Below are 14,469 nucleotides of genomic sequence, written 5' to 3'. Positions count from 1 at the left end.
TTTATGGAGATATAATTCACATACCATAAAATTCACAATTTTAAAATATATAGTTCAGTGGTTTTAGAAAATTCACAATATTGTGTCACCATCGCTTACTGTCCAATTTCAGAACTTTTTCACCACCCCAGAAAGAAATCCTGTTATATTATCTCCCACCTCCTTCTCCCTCCCCACTGACCTATTATGGTTCCTATTAGGAACCATTAATCTACTTTCCATCTCCATGGATTTGCCTATTCTGGACATTTTATGTAAATGGAATCGTATTTATGGCCTTATGTGTCTGGCTTCTTTCACTTGGTATGTTTTGAAGGTTCATTTTATTGTGTACCCATCAGCACTCCATTCTTTTTATTCCTGAATAAGATTCTGTTGCACGATGGACATTTGGATTGTTTCTACTTTGTGGCTGTTATGAATGATACTGTGAACATTCGTGTTCAGTTTGTGTGGACATAGGGTTTTGATTATTTGGGGTATATACCTAGGAGTGAATTGCTGGGACATTGGGGAACTGCTGAACAGTTGGCTAAAGCAGCTGTACCGTTTTACATTCCCACCAACAGTGTATCAGGGTTCCAGTTTTTCCACATCCTTGTCAACACTTGTCATAGTCCATCTTTTTTTGGTTTTAGCTGTTTTAGTGGGTGTGAAAGTATCTCATTGTGGTTCTGATTTACATTTCCTTGATGGTTAATAACATTGAATATCTTTTCATGTACTTATTGGCCATTTATATGCCTTCTGAGGGGAACAATTTCTATCTTATATAATCTCTGAATTAAGATCATTATTACAAAGACTTACATAGTGATAACATCAGGATCTGTTTCTATAAGACTTAGATAAAGTGGCCTACAGTATTGTTGAATTTTGTTTTATGTAGTTTCCTGTTTCTTACCAGGGTGACCCTTTTTGTGTTGCTAGTTTGCCTGAGTGTAGTAATCTCTTTACTTCTTTCTATGTCCCTCCATCTCTTTTGTTTTCTCTCTGAGGCTCAGAGACCAGGGGACTAAGACTGTTAGACTAATATAGAAAGATTTGAGTAACTGTACCTTGAGGGCAGGATCTTTATTTCTTTGGTCCTGTAGTTCTTAATTATGGTCCAATAATCATAGTTTTCAGGGGGCATATGAAACCTCTGAAAGAAGATAAAAACTTGTATGTGTATGCAGTTTTCTAGGTAGAAAAGATCTGTAGCTTTTATCAGATTCGCAGGAGTTGAGAAAAGTCCAGACACCTGATTTTGTAAATAGTTTCATTGGAACACAGCCATGCCCATTCATTCTATGGCTGCTTTCCTGCTTCATTGTTAGAATTGTTTTTGTGAGTAGTTGTGACAGAGACTATGACTCACAAGCCTAAAATATTTACTTTCTAACTGTTTAAGAAAAAGTTTATCAACCCCTGCAAGGGGAGAGGTGCTCCCATTCCCCAACAGGCAGAGAAAAAAGAGAGGGAAGGAGGAAGGGAGGTGAGAAAGGGGAGGGAGAGGAGAGGAGGGGGACAGAACATCATTTTATCATTGTGTTCTAGCATTTAATAGGGACTAATAGGAAGTGCAGACCTGCATGGTATGGAGGGAGGGGTTCTTTTATGAGAAATGTCTATGAGCCTGTGAACAAGCTAGCCCTGACCTGTTGATGGATTGCTCAAACGTTTTTATTTTGTTCTTGGTTCTTACCAAAAGAGATAATGAGTTCATGATGACTTACATTATTGTGAGGACACACGATTTAACTTTTGGATAAGATGGTTCCACTTTATTTTAAAATGTCACATTTGAAATCCCATGTGTGTAACCAGCCCACTTGCAAATAGCTTGACATATAGGTTGATTAATAGATGTAGCTATCTAGGTATGGAAAATTGTGTCCCTAAAAATAAGTTAATGAGATAAACTGTTTTGTTTGTTCAGTGGATTTTGGAAAAAATATTAGGGGAGGGTACTTGTTTTTTTTAAGCCTTTGAAAGTGTTTAATTTCCAACTCAGTAGATTCTGTCTGCCAGTTTGTAAGTGGGACATCTGATTCATAAATGGGACTGTTTCTGCAGGTGAATGATAATGCAGGTCATAAAGTTAGTAGCCAGCAAATGTTTTTAGAAGGAAATTAACATATCACTAAGGGACATTAGTTCTGTTTATAGTTACAAATATTTCAAGGATGTGCAATAATTATATTCCTATGATATAAAACACATTGTCTTGTTTTTGCTCAATACTTACAGTTCAGTTATACCCAAATACTTAGGTTAATGATATAATTTCTTGTTTTAACTAAGATACTTGGATTAATTCTGTTTAAGAGTTCATGCATGTATCATTGCATTTCACAACAGGCTTCTCAGAGTTTGTTTAGCCATAACTAAACATACATGAGCATAGATATTCTAAAGATTTTTATTTTTCAGTGTTTTTTAGCCTTTTACGTACCTTAGTATTCTCTAAGCTGATTTAACATTTTACCCTATTTTTTAGTTATCATAAAATATGGGATTTAAAATTATGTCAATTATTTAAAAATTTTTAATATGTTTTTTTATATAGGCAATTGGCCAAACAGCAGGCTGATAAGAAAAAAGAAGAGTGCAAAGAAGGTAAATAATGTTAAAGTCATTTCAGATTTAAAACCTGTAGTTCATATTTTGTGTACAAATGTATTGAGATACATACAGTAAACTGTACATATTTAAAGTATACAGTTTGTTTGGTTTGACACAAATGTATGCTGTAAAACCACACCACAATTAGATGGTAAAGATAACTATCACTGCCAAAAACTTCCTCAGGCCTCTTTATAATCATACCCCCAGCTCCTCTCCAGGCTTTCCACACCCCAAGATTCCTGATCAATCACCAGTCTGCTTCCTATCACTATAGTTTAGTTTGCATCTTCTAGAGTTTTATGTAAATGAAATTATGCAGTATGCACTCTTTTTTGTCTGGCTTTCTTTTAGTATAATTACTTTTGAATATCATCCATGTTGTTGCATTTTCTTGCTGAGTATTCTGTTATATGAATATACCATAATTTGTGTATTTCCCCCAGCTTTATTGTGATATAATTGACGTATAGCATTGTGTACGTTTAAAGTGTACAGCAAATGTTAATTTGGTACATTTATATATTGCACAATGATTACTGTCATAGTTTTACCTAACACCAACATCATGTCATATAATTACTATTTCTTTTTTGTGGTGAGAACATTTAAGATCTACTCTCAGCAACTTTGAAGTATATAATACAATATATATTAATTATAATCTCTATACTGTACATTAAATCCTCAGAGCTTATTTATTTTATAGCTGGAAATTTGTATTCTGACCAACATTGCCTCTTTTCTCTCACCTCCCAGGCCTTGGTAACCAACATCCTAATCTGTTTCTACGATTTTGGCTTTTTTTTAGATTCCACATTTAAGTGATATTACACAGTATTTGTCTTTCACTGATTTCTTTCACTTAGCATAATGCCCTCAAGGTCCATCCATGGACCTTGGGTATTTGGAAGAATATCCAAACAACAGGGTATTCTTCTTTCTCATGGCTGAATAGTATTCTTTTATGTGTGTATATTTTTACAATCTTCTTTATCCATTTATCCATTGATGGACACTTAGATGATTTCCCACAATTTGTTTATTCATCTTTTGGTGGACATTGGTTGTTTCCAGTTTGGGGCTATCAAAAACCTGCCTTGAACACAAATCTTTGTACTATATATCTTTCCTTTTCTCTGGGGAGTGGAATGGCTGGATCGTATCGGTAGGTGTATGCTGTAACTTTATTTTTGTTTCCTAATATTTTTAAGATAGGTCAGTTCAAGATATTATGATCTTGTTACATGAAAGTGTAGCTATTCAGTTGTTCATTTTAGAACTGTTTTATAAATGCCATTATTTAAAATCTTTCCATTTATTTTCATTTACACATCTTTTTTTTTTTTTAATTTTTTTTTTTTTTCAACCATTTACACATCTTGAAGACAAAGTGGTTCCGGTTACTCGGTCGTTGAGGACTAGAAACATTGTTCAAACTAAAGAACGCTTGCATGAAGAGAATGGTGATGTTGAAGTTCGCCGAAGTTGTAGGATTCGAAGTCGTTACAGTAGTGTGAACCAATCTGTGCTGTTTGACAAACTTATAACAAAGTAAGTAAAAATTATTTACATCAAGATGATTTAGGTGGCATAATTTGTTGTTGGGGAAGGATCATAAATTTCAACTAGCCTGAGTGTTTAGCCTGAGTGCATTCAGCTGTGTAAAGCAAAAGGGAGAAAGATTATTAGAGGACTTTGAATGATTCTATATAGATCTTTAAATTCTTGGAAAAAAATTATAGAATATTTTTACACAGGTAAATCAGTGCCTTGTATAGAGATATTTAAAATCCCAGCAATTAAAAAATATAATGGGAGAAAAATCAAGCTTTTAAAACTGTACCACTCTTTTACAGTTTTAGCTTATATTTATGTCAATTTTCTTAAAGCACTGCTGAAGCTGTACTTCAAAAAATGGATGACATGAAGAAGATGCGTAGACAGCGAATGAGGGAACTTGAAGACTTGGGAGTGTTTAATGAAACAGAAGAAGTAAATATTTCCTTCCTCACTCTGGAGACTAATGCAACATTGTGTGTCAGCTACACTTCAGTAAAAAAGAATATCTCCCTGTTTCACGGCTGATTTAGTGATCTCCAATTTAACCTTTTTTCTATAGTACCTATCCATTTTTGGTAAATTATTCATTGTTTTCAACATCTTTAAACTGTTCAGCATTTGTTTGATCAGTTACTAGATACTGCTGGAGTTTTAACAGTTTATAGCTATAAATATCTTCATTTTATTAAGCAAGATAGGAAGGTCCTACTGAATTTTTTAAATAAATATGCTAAATGTTAATGGCTTCTGTTTAAACACTTTTAGGAGAATCTTAATATGTACACAAGAGGAAAACAAAAAGGTATTCAAAGAACTGATGAGGAAACAACTGACAATCAAGAAGGCAGTGTGGGTTAGTCTTTTGTTTTACTTCTGGGTTTGAATTTCAGCACTTTTTATTTAGTAGAATATAGCTCAGCTCTTCTATTCAGAAGCTGTGACATTATTGGTATTTTGCGAGAGATCAAAGGATTGGTCATAATTTAAAAGTGAGAACAGGGGAGGGGCGCTTGGGTGTCTCAGTTGGTTGAGCGTCTTTTTTCTTTTTTAATTTTTTTTTTTAACGTTTATTTATTTTTGAGACAGAGAGAGACAGAGCATGAATGGGGGAGGGTCAGAGAGAGAGGGAGACACAGAATCTGAAACAGGCTCCAGGCTCTGAGCTGTCAGCACAGAGCCCGACGCAGGGCTCAAACTCCCAGACCGCGATATCATGACCTGAGCCGAAGTCAGACAGTTAACTGACTGAGCCACCCAGGCGCCCCGAGCGTCTAACTTTTAATTTCGGTTCAGGTCACGTGCTGAGCATGGTGCCTGCTTAAGATTCTCTCTCTCTCAAATTAAAAAAAAAAATGAGGGGCGCCTGGGTGGCGCAGTCGGTTAAGCGGCCGACTTCAGCCAGGTCACGATCTCGCGGTCCGTGAGTTCGAGCCCCGCGTCGGGCTCTGTGCTGACAGCTTGGAGCCTGGAGCCTGTTTCGGATTCTGTGTCTCCCTCTCTCTCTGCCCCTCCCCCGTTCATGCTTTGTCTCTCTCTGTCCCAAAAATAAATAAAAAACGTTGAAAAAAAAAATTTTATAAAAATAAATAAAAAAAAAAAAATGAAAAAATAAAATGAAATAAAAGTGAGGGCAGGGGAAAGCTTAAAAGGATAGTGTGTTTTGTTTGGGAAAGTACTTGAAATCTACAAATCTAAAGCAAATAAACCTGGTTTGCTTATATAATGCATTATAGACAACACATCTCTACCAATTTTAGTTGAAAGGTGATTAAAATTAAGTTTTGCTCTTCTGTTAGGAATTACAACTGTAATTTATTAGAACTTTTCTTGAGTGAAAACCGGTTTTCTGAAATGGATTTTAAATATTTGGTGAGGTGTTTTACATTTTTGTAAGTAGATATTTGAGTTATGCTCTGTGTAGCTTAGTGACAGCCAGAAGGGCTGGATGGAGTTTAAAACTTAAGTTTAAAAGGCAAAAGTTGGGGTGCCTGGATAGCTCAGTCAGTTGGGCATCCAACTCTTGATCTCAGCTTAGGTCTTGACCTCAGGGTCATGAGTTCGGGCCCTTGTGTTGGGCTCTGCACTGGGCGTGAAGCCTACTTAAAAAATTAAAATTAAAATAAGTAAAAATGAAAAAATTAAAGGAAAAAGCTAAGTGAGGAGATACTTTAATTTGTCAACATGTTAAATTAACTTGGAAACTTAAGCATAGTCACTTATATTAATGAAATCAGCAGCAATACCATAAACTTTAGTTTGGTACTACTGACAGTAGCCTTTAAACATCTTTCCCTATTTCCTTTCTTCCTTCTTCTAGTTATTTTTAATTCTATAATTTACTTCATGTTTTAAAATCTTCATTTAATGCTGCGAAAGAATCATTTCTATGAGCAATCTAGAAGTAAATTGTTAAAGGAGGGCCTCTTTCTTTCTCTTTCAATTCCCCTTTATTAAAAATTGTTAACATTTTGGTAAGTATTCTGAAAGTAAATGTTTCTTAACTGTAGAATCATCTGAAGAGGGTGAAGACCAAGAAGATGAAGATGACGGTGAAGATGATGACGAAGATGATGAAGATGATGACGATGAAGATGAAGAAGATGGGGAGGAAGATAATCAGAAACGATATTATCTTAGACAGAGAAAAGCTACCGTTTATTACCAGGCTCCATTGGAAAGTAAGTGTTACATATATTTGTCCTAGGAGAAGATGTAATTGTATTACTTTTATCTTTACTGCTTTTCCTCTGTTCTTATTTTTCATGTTTTCATTTTGTAGAATATCCATGGCTGTTGTCTTTCTTAAATTATCCTAAATGTGCAAGAAGTCATTACTTCAAGAAAGTTAGATGTTAGCCTTGACCAAAGCAAATAATTGGGCCGTTTTGAAATTTCATGTCTGTCTGTACTTACTTTAGATTTTATAGCTTTCAACTTAGTTTATTTTTTCACTTTGTGTAAATAAGACTGCTTTTGATTTGTGTTACAGTTGTGTTTCAGTCCTAATGAGCATATATATGCAGGGCTGATAGCCAGCTCTTATGCATCAGTATAATCATAATGGTTGTTTATGGCCAGTGTGTGTTTTGGTTGGGTGGGTGTCTGTGCTTTATATAATTTTCAATAGCAACCCTGCAGACATAAATAACTTTAAACGTGAACAGTAAAATAGTCTGTGGTAGATATGTACTAGTATTTTCATGGAAGGCAGCACCTTTGTAAGTATTTAGATGAAGAACAAAATTATCTTCATAACTACTTAATATGTCACATACCTATAATTTCTTCTTTTTAGAACCTCGTCACCAGAGAAAGCCCAACATATTTTACACTGGCCCAGCTTCTCCTGCAAGACCAAGATACAGATTATCTTCTGCGGGACCAAGAAGTCCTTATTGTAAACGAATGAACAGGTTTGGTTCTGAAGTACTGATTGATTTATAACAACGTAATTGTGGCTGTGATAGGTAGGATTCTAGAATTTTAGGACTGGCTGTATCCAGATAGAATTCTAGAATCCTGTATCTTGGAGAGTTCTCTCTATGCCTATAGTGCTCTTATCCCTGCTACCACTGACTAGTTTTTGCTTTTGCTTCCATTACTAGGTAGTTAGTAACTACCATGGTAAGGTAGTTTATTTCGTTGTTCCACACTTTACTAATAGAGAGCTACCTTTGCTTCAGTGTTTACTGTATTCCTGGCTTGGTGTTAATAAGCATCTCACATAGACTGTTTTATTTAATCTTCACATTAAGTTAGAGTGTAGGTTAAGTCTACTATTTCACATAGTATCACAGACATATTTTCTTACTGTGACAAACATTCTAAGTTACATAGCTTTCTAGACTTTTCACGATGCTAACCATCCTCTTCTGGATCTGGTTTTTTCCCTGAGGTTTTATTTCCACTTTAAAAAAATTTTTTTCTCATATAGTAAGAAACATTAATTTTCTTTGACTATTAAAATTATTTGTGGGTTTCTTTTCCTTCTACATCATAACACTTGCTGGTTGTCTGTCATATTTAAGTCCAAAGAGGTAGTTCTTGTTATTTCCTCATTTTCCCAAGTTAAAAAAGGCTTTCTGATTCATTAAAACTTTCTGGGTAATAATAACATTATAGTAGTTCATGAATGAGAGAGCTCGTGGTGAAGATTAAAGAGACAGGGGAAAAAATGACATTTGTGTGGAAATGGTACTTTTTTCTAATATTAATTTCCTCAGAGGTGAGACTGAAATCCTATGAGACTTCAACTATTTGAACAGCTCTTGGAAGTCTCCTCATAGAAGCAGACTAATAACTGAAAGCAACACTTTTGTAAATACTGACATTCTTCTAGGAAAAATATGAAATACTGCTTGTGTCCCTAGGTCTTCTAATTTCATTTTCAGAGTGTCAAAATCATAAGCGTACATCCTAGATTTCCTGTTTCATCATCCCTTTCCATAAAACCAGAGCCCAGAAGGATGGAGGGTCAGGAGGGCAACTGTCAGAGCTGCCCAAGATAAACTGCACCTGAAAGGAGGCCACACTATCATTACTTTTCATAGGCCCCTTTGGAATATTGTTAAAGACCAGTATTTTGATAGTGAAATCTAATGATCTGCAGAAAAGGGGGGTAAAGTGTAACGTTCCCTGGAATCCCCACCAAGCATAAGGCCCAGGGCAGCTGTCTTGGTTGCCTGACTTAAAGGATAAACCTCTACTAGATCCAACAGAAGTGAAAAAGGCCAGCAGTTCCTTTGAGATTAAATTTCTTCTTCCATTTTTAATGGGTATATGTTTCTGGAAGTAATGTATTTAATGACTGCCTCTGTAGTCGCCACCTATAATGGATCTTGCAGCAGGTAGGAATTTTTTTTTTTGCTCCTTTGGTGCTCAGGTTCCCATATTTGGTTCACAGAGTCTACCGTTTATTTATGTAAAGTGTCTCATACTTCTTTGGGTGCAGGACTTTTTTTTTCTCCAATTAACAAATGTTTGAGTACTACCATGTACTAAGCACTATGGATATAAAAATGACTTAAGTCAGGATTCCTGCCCTCAGATCTCATAGACTAGTGGAAGATTTGACACATTTATTTGTTATTTTATTATGTATTTATTTATTTTTTATTTGCATGTAGTTGACACATGATGTTACATTAGTTTCAATTTTACAACATAGTTATTCAGCAACTGTATATGTTATGCTTTGGTCACCACAAGTGTAGCTACCATCTGTCACCGTAACAGCGGTATTAAAATAGTACTGACGATATATTCCCTATGCTGTACCTTTGCTCTTGTGACTTACTCATTCCATTACTGGAAGCCTTGTATGTTCCACTCCTGGTCACCCATTTTGCCCATCCCCCCTTACCACCCCCACCCCCCCACCGCCCGTCTGACGACCATCAAGCTTATTCTCTGTACTTATTGGTCTGATTCTGCTTTTTGTTTGTTTATTCATTCTGACACATTTAAATTAAAGTATGAACTAAGATATTTAAATTGTACCCTGAGTCACATTATTTGACTTAATGACTGATTTTGGTTTTGGTAGCTTTGTAAAAATTTTTTTCTTTTTGATAACAGATTTATTGAGATGCAATTCACATGCCATATAGTTTACCTGTTTAAAATGTACAGTTCAAGGGGTTTTCACAGTTGTGCAGCTATAGCCACAAACGATTTTAGAACATTTTTCTTACCTCAGAAAGAAACCCTGTACTCTTTAGTTATCTCCAGTCCCTCCATCCCCCACAGCCCTGAGCAGCCACTAATCTTTTATCTGTCTCTGTAGATTTGCCTATTCTGAGTATTTCATATACGTGGACTCTTTTGTGAGTGACTTCTTTCACTTGGTACATTTTTAAGGTTCATCCACGTTTAGCATGTATCGGTACTTCCTTCCTTTTTATTGCCAAATAAGATTCCATTGTATAAATATACCATATTTTGGCGGTTGTTTCTACTTTTTGTGAATCATGCTACCATGACCATTTGTGAACAACTTTTTGTATGGACTTACGTGTTAATGGAATTGCTAGATCAAATGCTAACTATATTTACTGTTTCAGGGAATTGCTAAATTATTTTCCAGAATGGCTGCTTTATTTTACTTTCCCACAAGCAATGTATGCATGTTCCAATTTCTCCACATCTCAACTGTTAATATTATCTGACCTTTTGAATGTAGCCCTTTAAACCTTTTTTTTTCCCCCCTAACACTCTTAGCAAGGTGATATGAACATCTCTTCCCCTTTAACACCGTAATGGTCATTTTGCTCAGCCTTTTTACTTTTTCTTAAAGAGACCAGCTTCTGTTTATATTCATGTCCTACTTCACCTACTTAGGCATGGGACCAGAGCACACATCCAGAGAATCATTTGGGCATTGCTCTTGGTACCCATGGCAAATGGCCGAAAAACCTTGCAGCCACAGTGCAGGATCTTCCAAGGGTTTTTTGGCGTGATTACCATAACAGAGGTTCAGGAACGCTGCCTTTAAGCAGGATTTTCTTTCTTATGATTACTCACCTCTACTCATCTAAGGTTTATTCTTTAGTTTCAGTCTGCAATTTCTGGAACAAGCCCAATCCCTTTGAACCTGAAGGTAACCTAGTACCGTTGCTTCACCAGTATTCCAGAGTGCCCCTTACCTGGTGTCAAGGTGCTAGAACTGGCAACTCTAAACACTGATTAAGTTCACAGTGCTGGTCCAGCACTTGTCTATGCCAGAATTTCAAACATTTTTAGTAAAATGAAAAATAAAGAGTGAGTGTGGGTGTGGGTGTTTAGAATCTCTTTAAAACTGAAAAAATGGCCTTTCTGCAGTATAGAGTAATTGTGAAAACCCTGGACCCATGACTAGGACTGCTAGGTTTCAGGCCTAGCCCTACCACTTATTAATGACCTTTAGCAAGTTACTTAACCTCTCATTTCAGTTTTTTGACCCATAGAATGAGAATGATATTAGCTGTCTCACAGTAATGTGAGAATTAGATGAGTTAATACACAAAAAGCATTTAAACTACTATTTGGCATGTATTGAGTGCTCTATGTCTTTGTTATAACTACAATGCTTAAAAACCCTACTTTTCAGGGGCGCCTGGGTGGCTCAGTCGGTTAGGCGTCCGACTTCAGCTCAGGTCATGATCTCGCAGTTCATGAGTTCAGGCCCCATGTCGGGCTCTGTGCTGACAGCTCAGGGCCTAGAGCCTGCTTCGGATTCTGTATTTCCGTCTCTCTCTGCACCGCCCTCCCCCCATCCCCCACTCCTGCTCACACTCTGTCTCAAAAATAAACATTAAAAAAATTTTCTTTTAATTCCTTTTCAAACATTGGAAAATTTATTTCAGTCCACAGGTTTTGTTGTTTGCTTATAATTCTTTTGGTTTGTGAAATAAACAACTGGAAATTACCAGTGTATATAGAAAGTGGGTTTTTTGAATAGACAAAGGTTTGAGTTCTGACACCATCGTTGCCTAATTCTAATATTTTAAGCAAGTTATTTAAACTACGAGCCAGTCACATTGGCTGCAACTCTAAAGTGAGCCTGCTGATATGTACTTGTCCAGAGCTTTAATTAAGATTCAGTGGGATAATATATCTACTATCTGGTACAAGAAGCATTTAATAAATGTTAGTCCTTTTTATTGTGAAGTTAGTCTTCATTATGTGAATACGTACGGAATTCACTTACAGTTATGTGAATTATGTGCCTCCAGGTTAGAGTTGTTTTGTAATATTAATGGTAATATTAAATAAATTAGTCTTTCATATAAAATTGCAGACTTGTACTAGATAGTTTTAGTTTCAAGCCAATCATAAGAATAGTCTTGGGCATGTTTGGGGAGGTGGACATTGGAGGATTATTTTCTCATTTAAATATCTGTAAGAAACCCCTTATCCAAAACCTGTGGGGCCATTTGTGTTTCATAATTCAGACTGGGGTGAAGGGGGAATTACAAAGGTAATGTATAACATTAACATCTCTAGGAGTGTCTGGGCCAGCACTGCCTAGTCAAATGTGTAATAGCAGAACATATGAATAATCATAGTAAGTGGGACAAATAGAGACTGAATTTCCTTTACAACATTTCATTTTTTTTAATGAATATAATTTATTGTCAAATTGGCTTACATACAACACCCAGTGCTCATCCCAACAAGTGCCCTCCTCAATGCCCATCACCCATTTTCCCCTCCCCCCCATCTTTATGACATTTCAGATCCTGGTAAGTGAATAGTGGAAAAACTTATTCTCAGAGTATAAGATTCTGCACCTATGTTATGGAAATAATAGACTGTGAACCTTTAATATTTTTGGAAATATCTACTTACTGTGATTGCACTCTGACTCAGGAAAAGCTCTAGACCCTGAGCCAATGATTAAAGGTTTTCCCAGCTAGATTCTTTGTTTTTCCTATGGGTGTTTTGCAACAAATGCAAAGGTAGAAGTGATTGAAAATTTTTTTCAGTATTTGTAGCACTTGGTGTCTTATTTAGTACTACCAACCAGCCTAAGAATTTGATTATATCCTTACCTCCTTTTTGTGAGAAAATTAAGGCTTATATGGGTTAAGTAATACATCCATATTGACACAGCAGTAAATGACAGTTGTAAATTTACAGGTGATGGTACTGTAGATAAAAGGTCATCTTATTTCTCACTGTATTCCTAGTATTTTTTAAACTCTTCTTGATCCTTTTTGGTTTGCATAAAAATTCTCCTGTTCTCCTTTTAAGATTGACATTTCAAAAGGTGAAATTATATATAGTATAATATTACAAATGTGAAGCTATATGTGGTATAATATTGAAAATGCTTTCTGAAGTTATAGTCCCAAAGAGTTTAATATCCTCTTTTTCCCACCTTTCTCTTTGAGGGTAACTGATTTACATCAAGACTAAGAAGTCATTCTGCTTGGACCATATTCTATCATAACGAACATTTGATTGTCAGCTCTATCACAGCCACCTATCTCTTTCCCTTCCTCTCAGTTATCCATGTATTTTATTCCCTCCAAAAGATTGAACCATCAAAGCCTACTTCATTGCTTCAGCAAATGTATTAATTTTTTGATAAATCTTTTTGGATCCTTAGGTAATTCTGATGTTTGCATCTTATGCCTCTGTTTTTCCTGCCCTCCTTCGTCATGATTTCAGTTTTCCTCTTTACTTTAGGCGAAGGCATGCAATCCACAGTAGTGACTCTACTTCGTCTTCCTCTTCTGAAGATGAACAGCACTTTGAGAGACGGAGAAAAAGGAGCCGCAATAGAGCTATCAGCAGGTAAGTCTTCTACTGATGCTTTTTAATACTATAAGCTATTTTTTTGTAAGTGGTGAGAAGGCTGAATAATTTGGGAGCAGATACAGCTTGACCAAATTTAAAATTTTGGGATACCTGGGTGGCTCAGTCAGTTAAGCATCCAGCTCTTGATTTCGGCTCAGGTCATGATCTCACAGTTCGTGGGATCGAGCCCCACGTCAGGTCGACACTGACAGCACAGAGCCTGCTTGGGATGCTCTCTCTCCCTCTCTCTCTGCCCCCCCCCCAAATAAATAAACATGTACAAATTTTTACAAAAAGTTAATGTATAAATTAGAATGCCATCTTGTTTGAAACATCTATATTTGAAACTTAAAATACATTAGAACATTTTCTTTTACAGCCATTGTATACCTCAAATGGTGCTTGAAGAACATGGACTTGAGGAAACTTGAAATTTTTTCACTTCAAATACATTTTTTTCTGTTTATAATAATTATAATAATACATTCTTATAGAACTCTTTAGGAAAATGGGTTTACTTATTTCATAACTTTTTGTAATATAAGTTCGTGTAAGTTCATATATAAGTTTATAGCAAGGATCATACCCATTTTACAGATGTGGTCAGGGGAGTGAAAAAAATGCAGGGCTTGTATCCTAATAAAGTAATATTCTCATAGAGTAAAAACTGCATGGTGAAGCAATTAGAAACATAATAATTGAAGGGACGTGCAAACCGACCATTCTTTGTATCCTAAGCTCTATTCTTTTACCACATTAGCTCTACCCTAGTATGGTAGCCACTAGTTACGTGTGGCTATTAAGCACTTGAAATGTACCTAATCTGAATTGAGAAATATTGTAAAATTTTGTAAAAAAAAAAAAAAAACACACTCTTGGATTTCAAAAACTTAGTATAAGAAAGAATGTAAAATATCTCAGTTTTTTAAATATTTATTTTGCATATTGAGATGGTATGTTTTAGATAAGTTGGGTAAGTGAAATATATTATTACTTTTTCTTTGTTTAGTGTATCTA

General features: G+C 35.7%; 1 protein-coding gene across 3 annotated transcripts in view; it reads left to right on the top strand.

The window, feature by feature from the left end:
• ATAD2 (ATPase family AAA domain containing 2) overlaps nt 1-14,469 on the top strand; it is a 69,184-nt gene that overhangs the window by 13,457 nt on the left and 41,258 nt on the right. For all 3 annotated transcript variants that reach the window (XM_058698993.1, XM_058698992.1, XM_058698994.1), the window contains exons 3-9: nt 2,552-2,601; nt 3,996-4,161; nt 4,500-4,602; nt 4,936-5,023; nt 6,678-6,848; nt 7,466-7,583; nt 13,342-13,449. In XM_058698993.1, coding sequence (XP_058554976.1) covers nt 2,552-2,601; nt 3,996-4,161; nt 4,500-4,602; nt 4,936-5,023; nt 6,678-6,848; nt 7,466-7,583; nt 13,342-13,449 — 804 coding nt within the window. The remainder of the gene's footprint in view (nt 1-2,551; nt 2,602-3,995; nt 4,162-4,499; nt 4,603-4,935; nt 5,024-6,677; nt 6,849-7,465; nt 7,584-13,341; nt 13,450-14,469) is intronic.

This window comes from Neofelis nebulosa, chromosome 14 (genome assembly GCF_028018385.1).
Source record: "Neofelis nebulosa isolate mNeoNeb1 chromosome 14, mNeoNeb1.pri, whole genome shotgun sequence".
Classification (NCBI taxonomy): Eukaryota; Metazoa; Chordata; class Mammalia; order Carnivora; family Felidae; genus Neofelis; species Neofelis nebulosa.
Note: the sequence above shows the minus strand (reverse complement) of the source record. Positions and strands in the feature narration are given on the sequence as shown.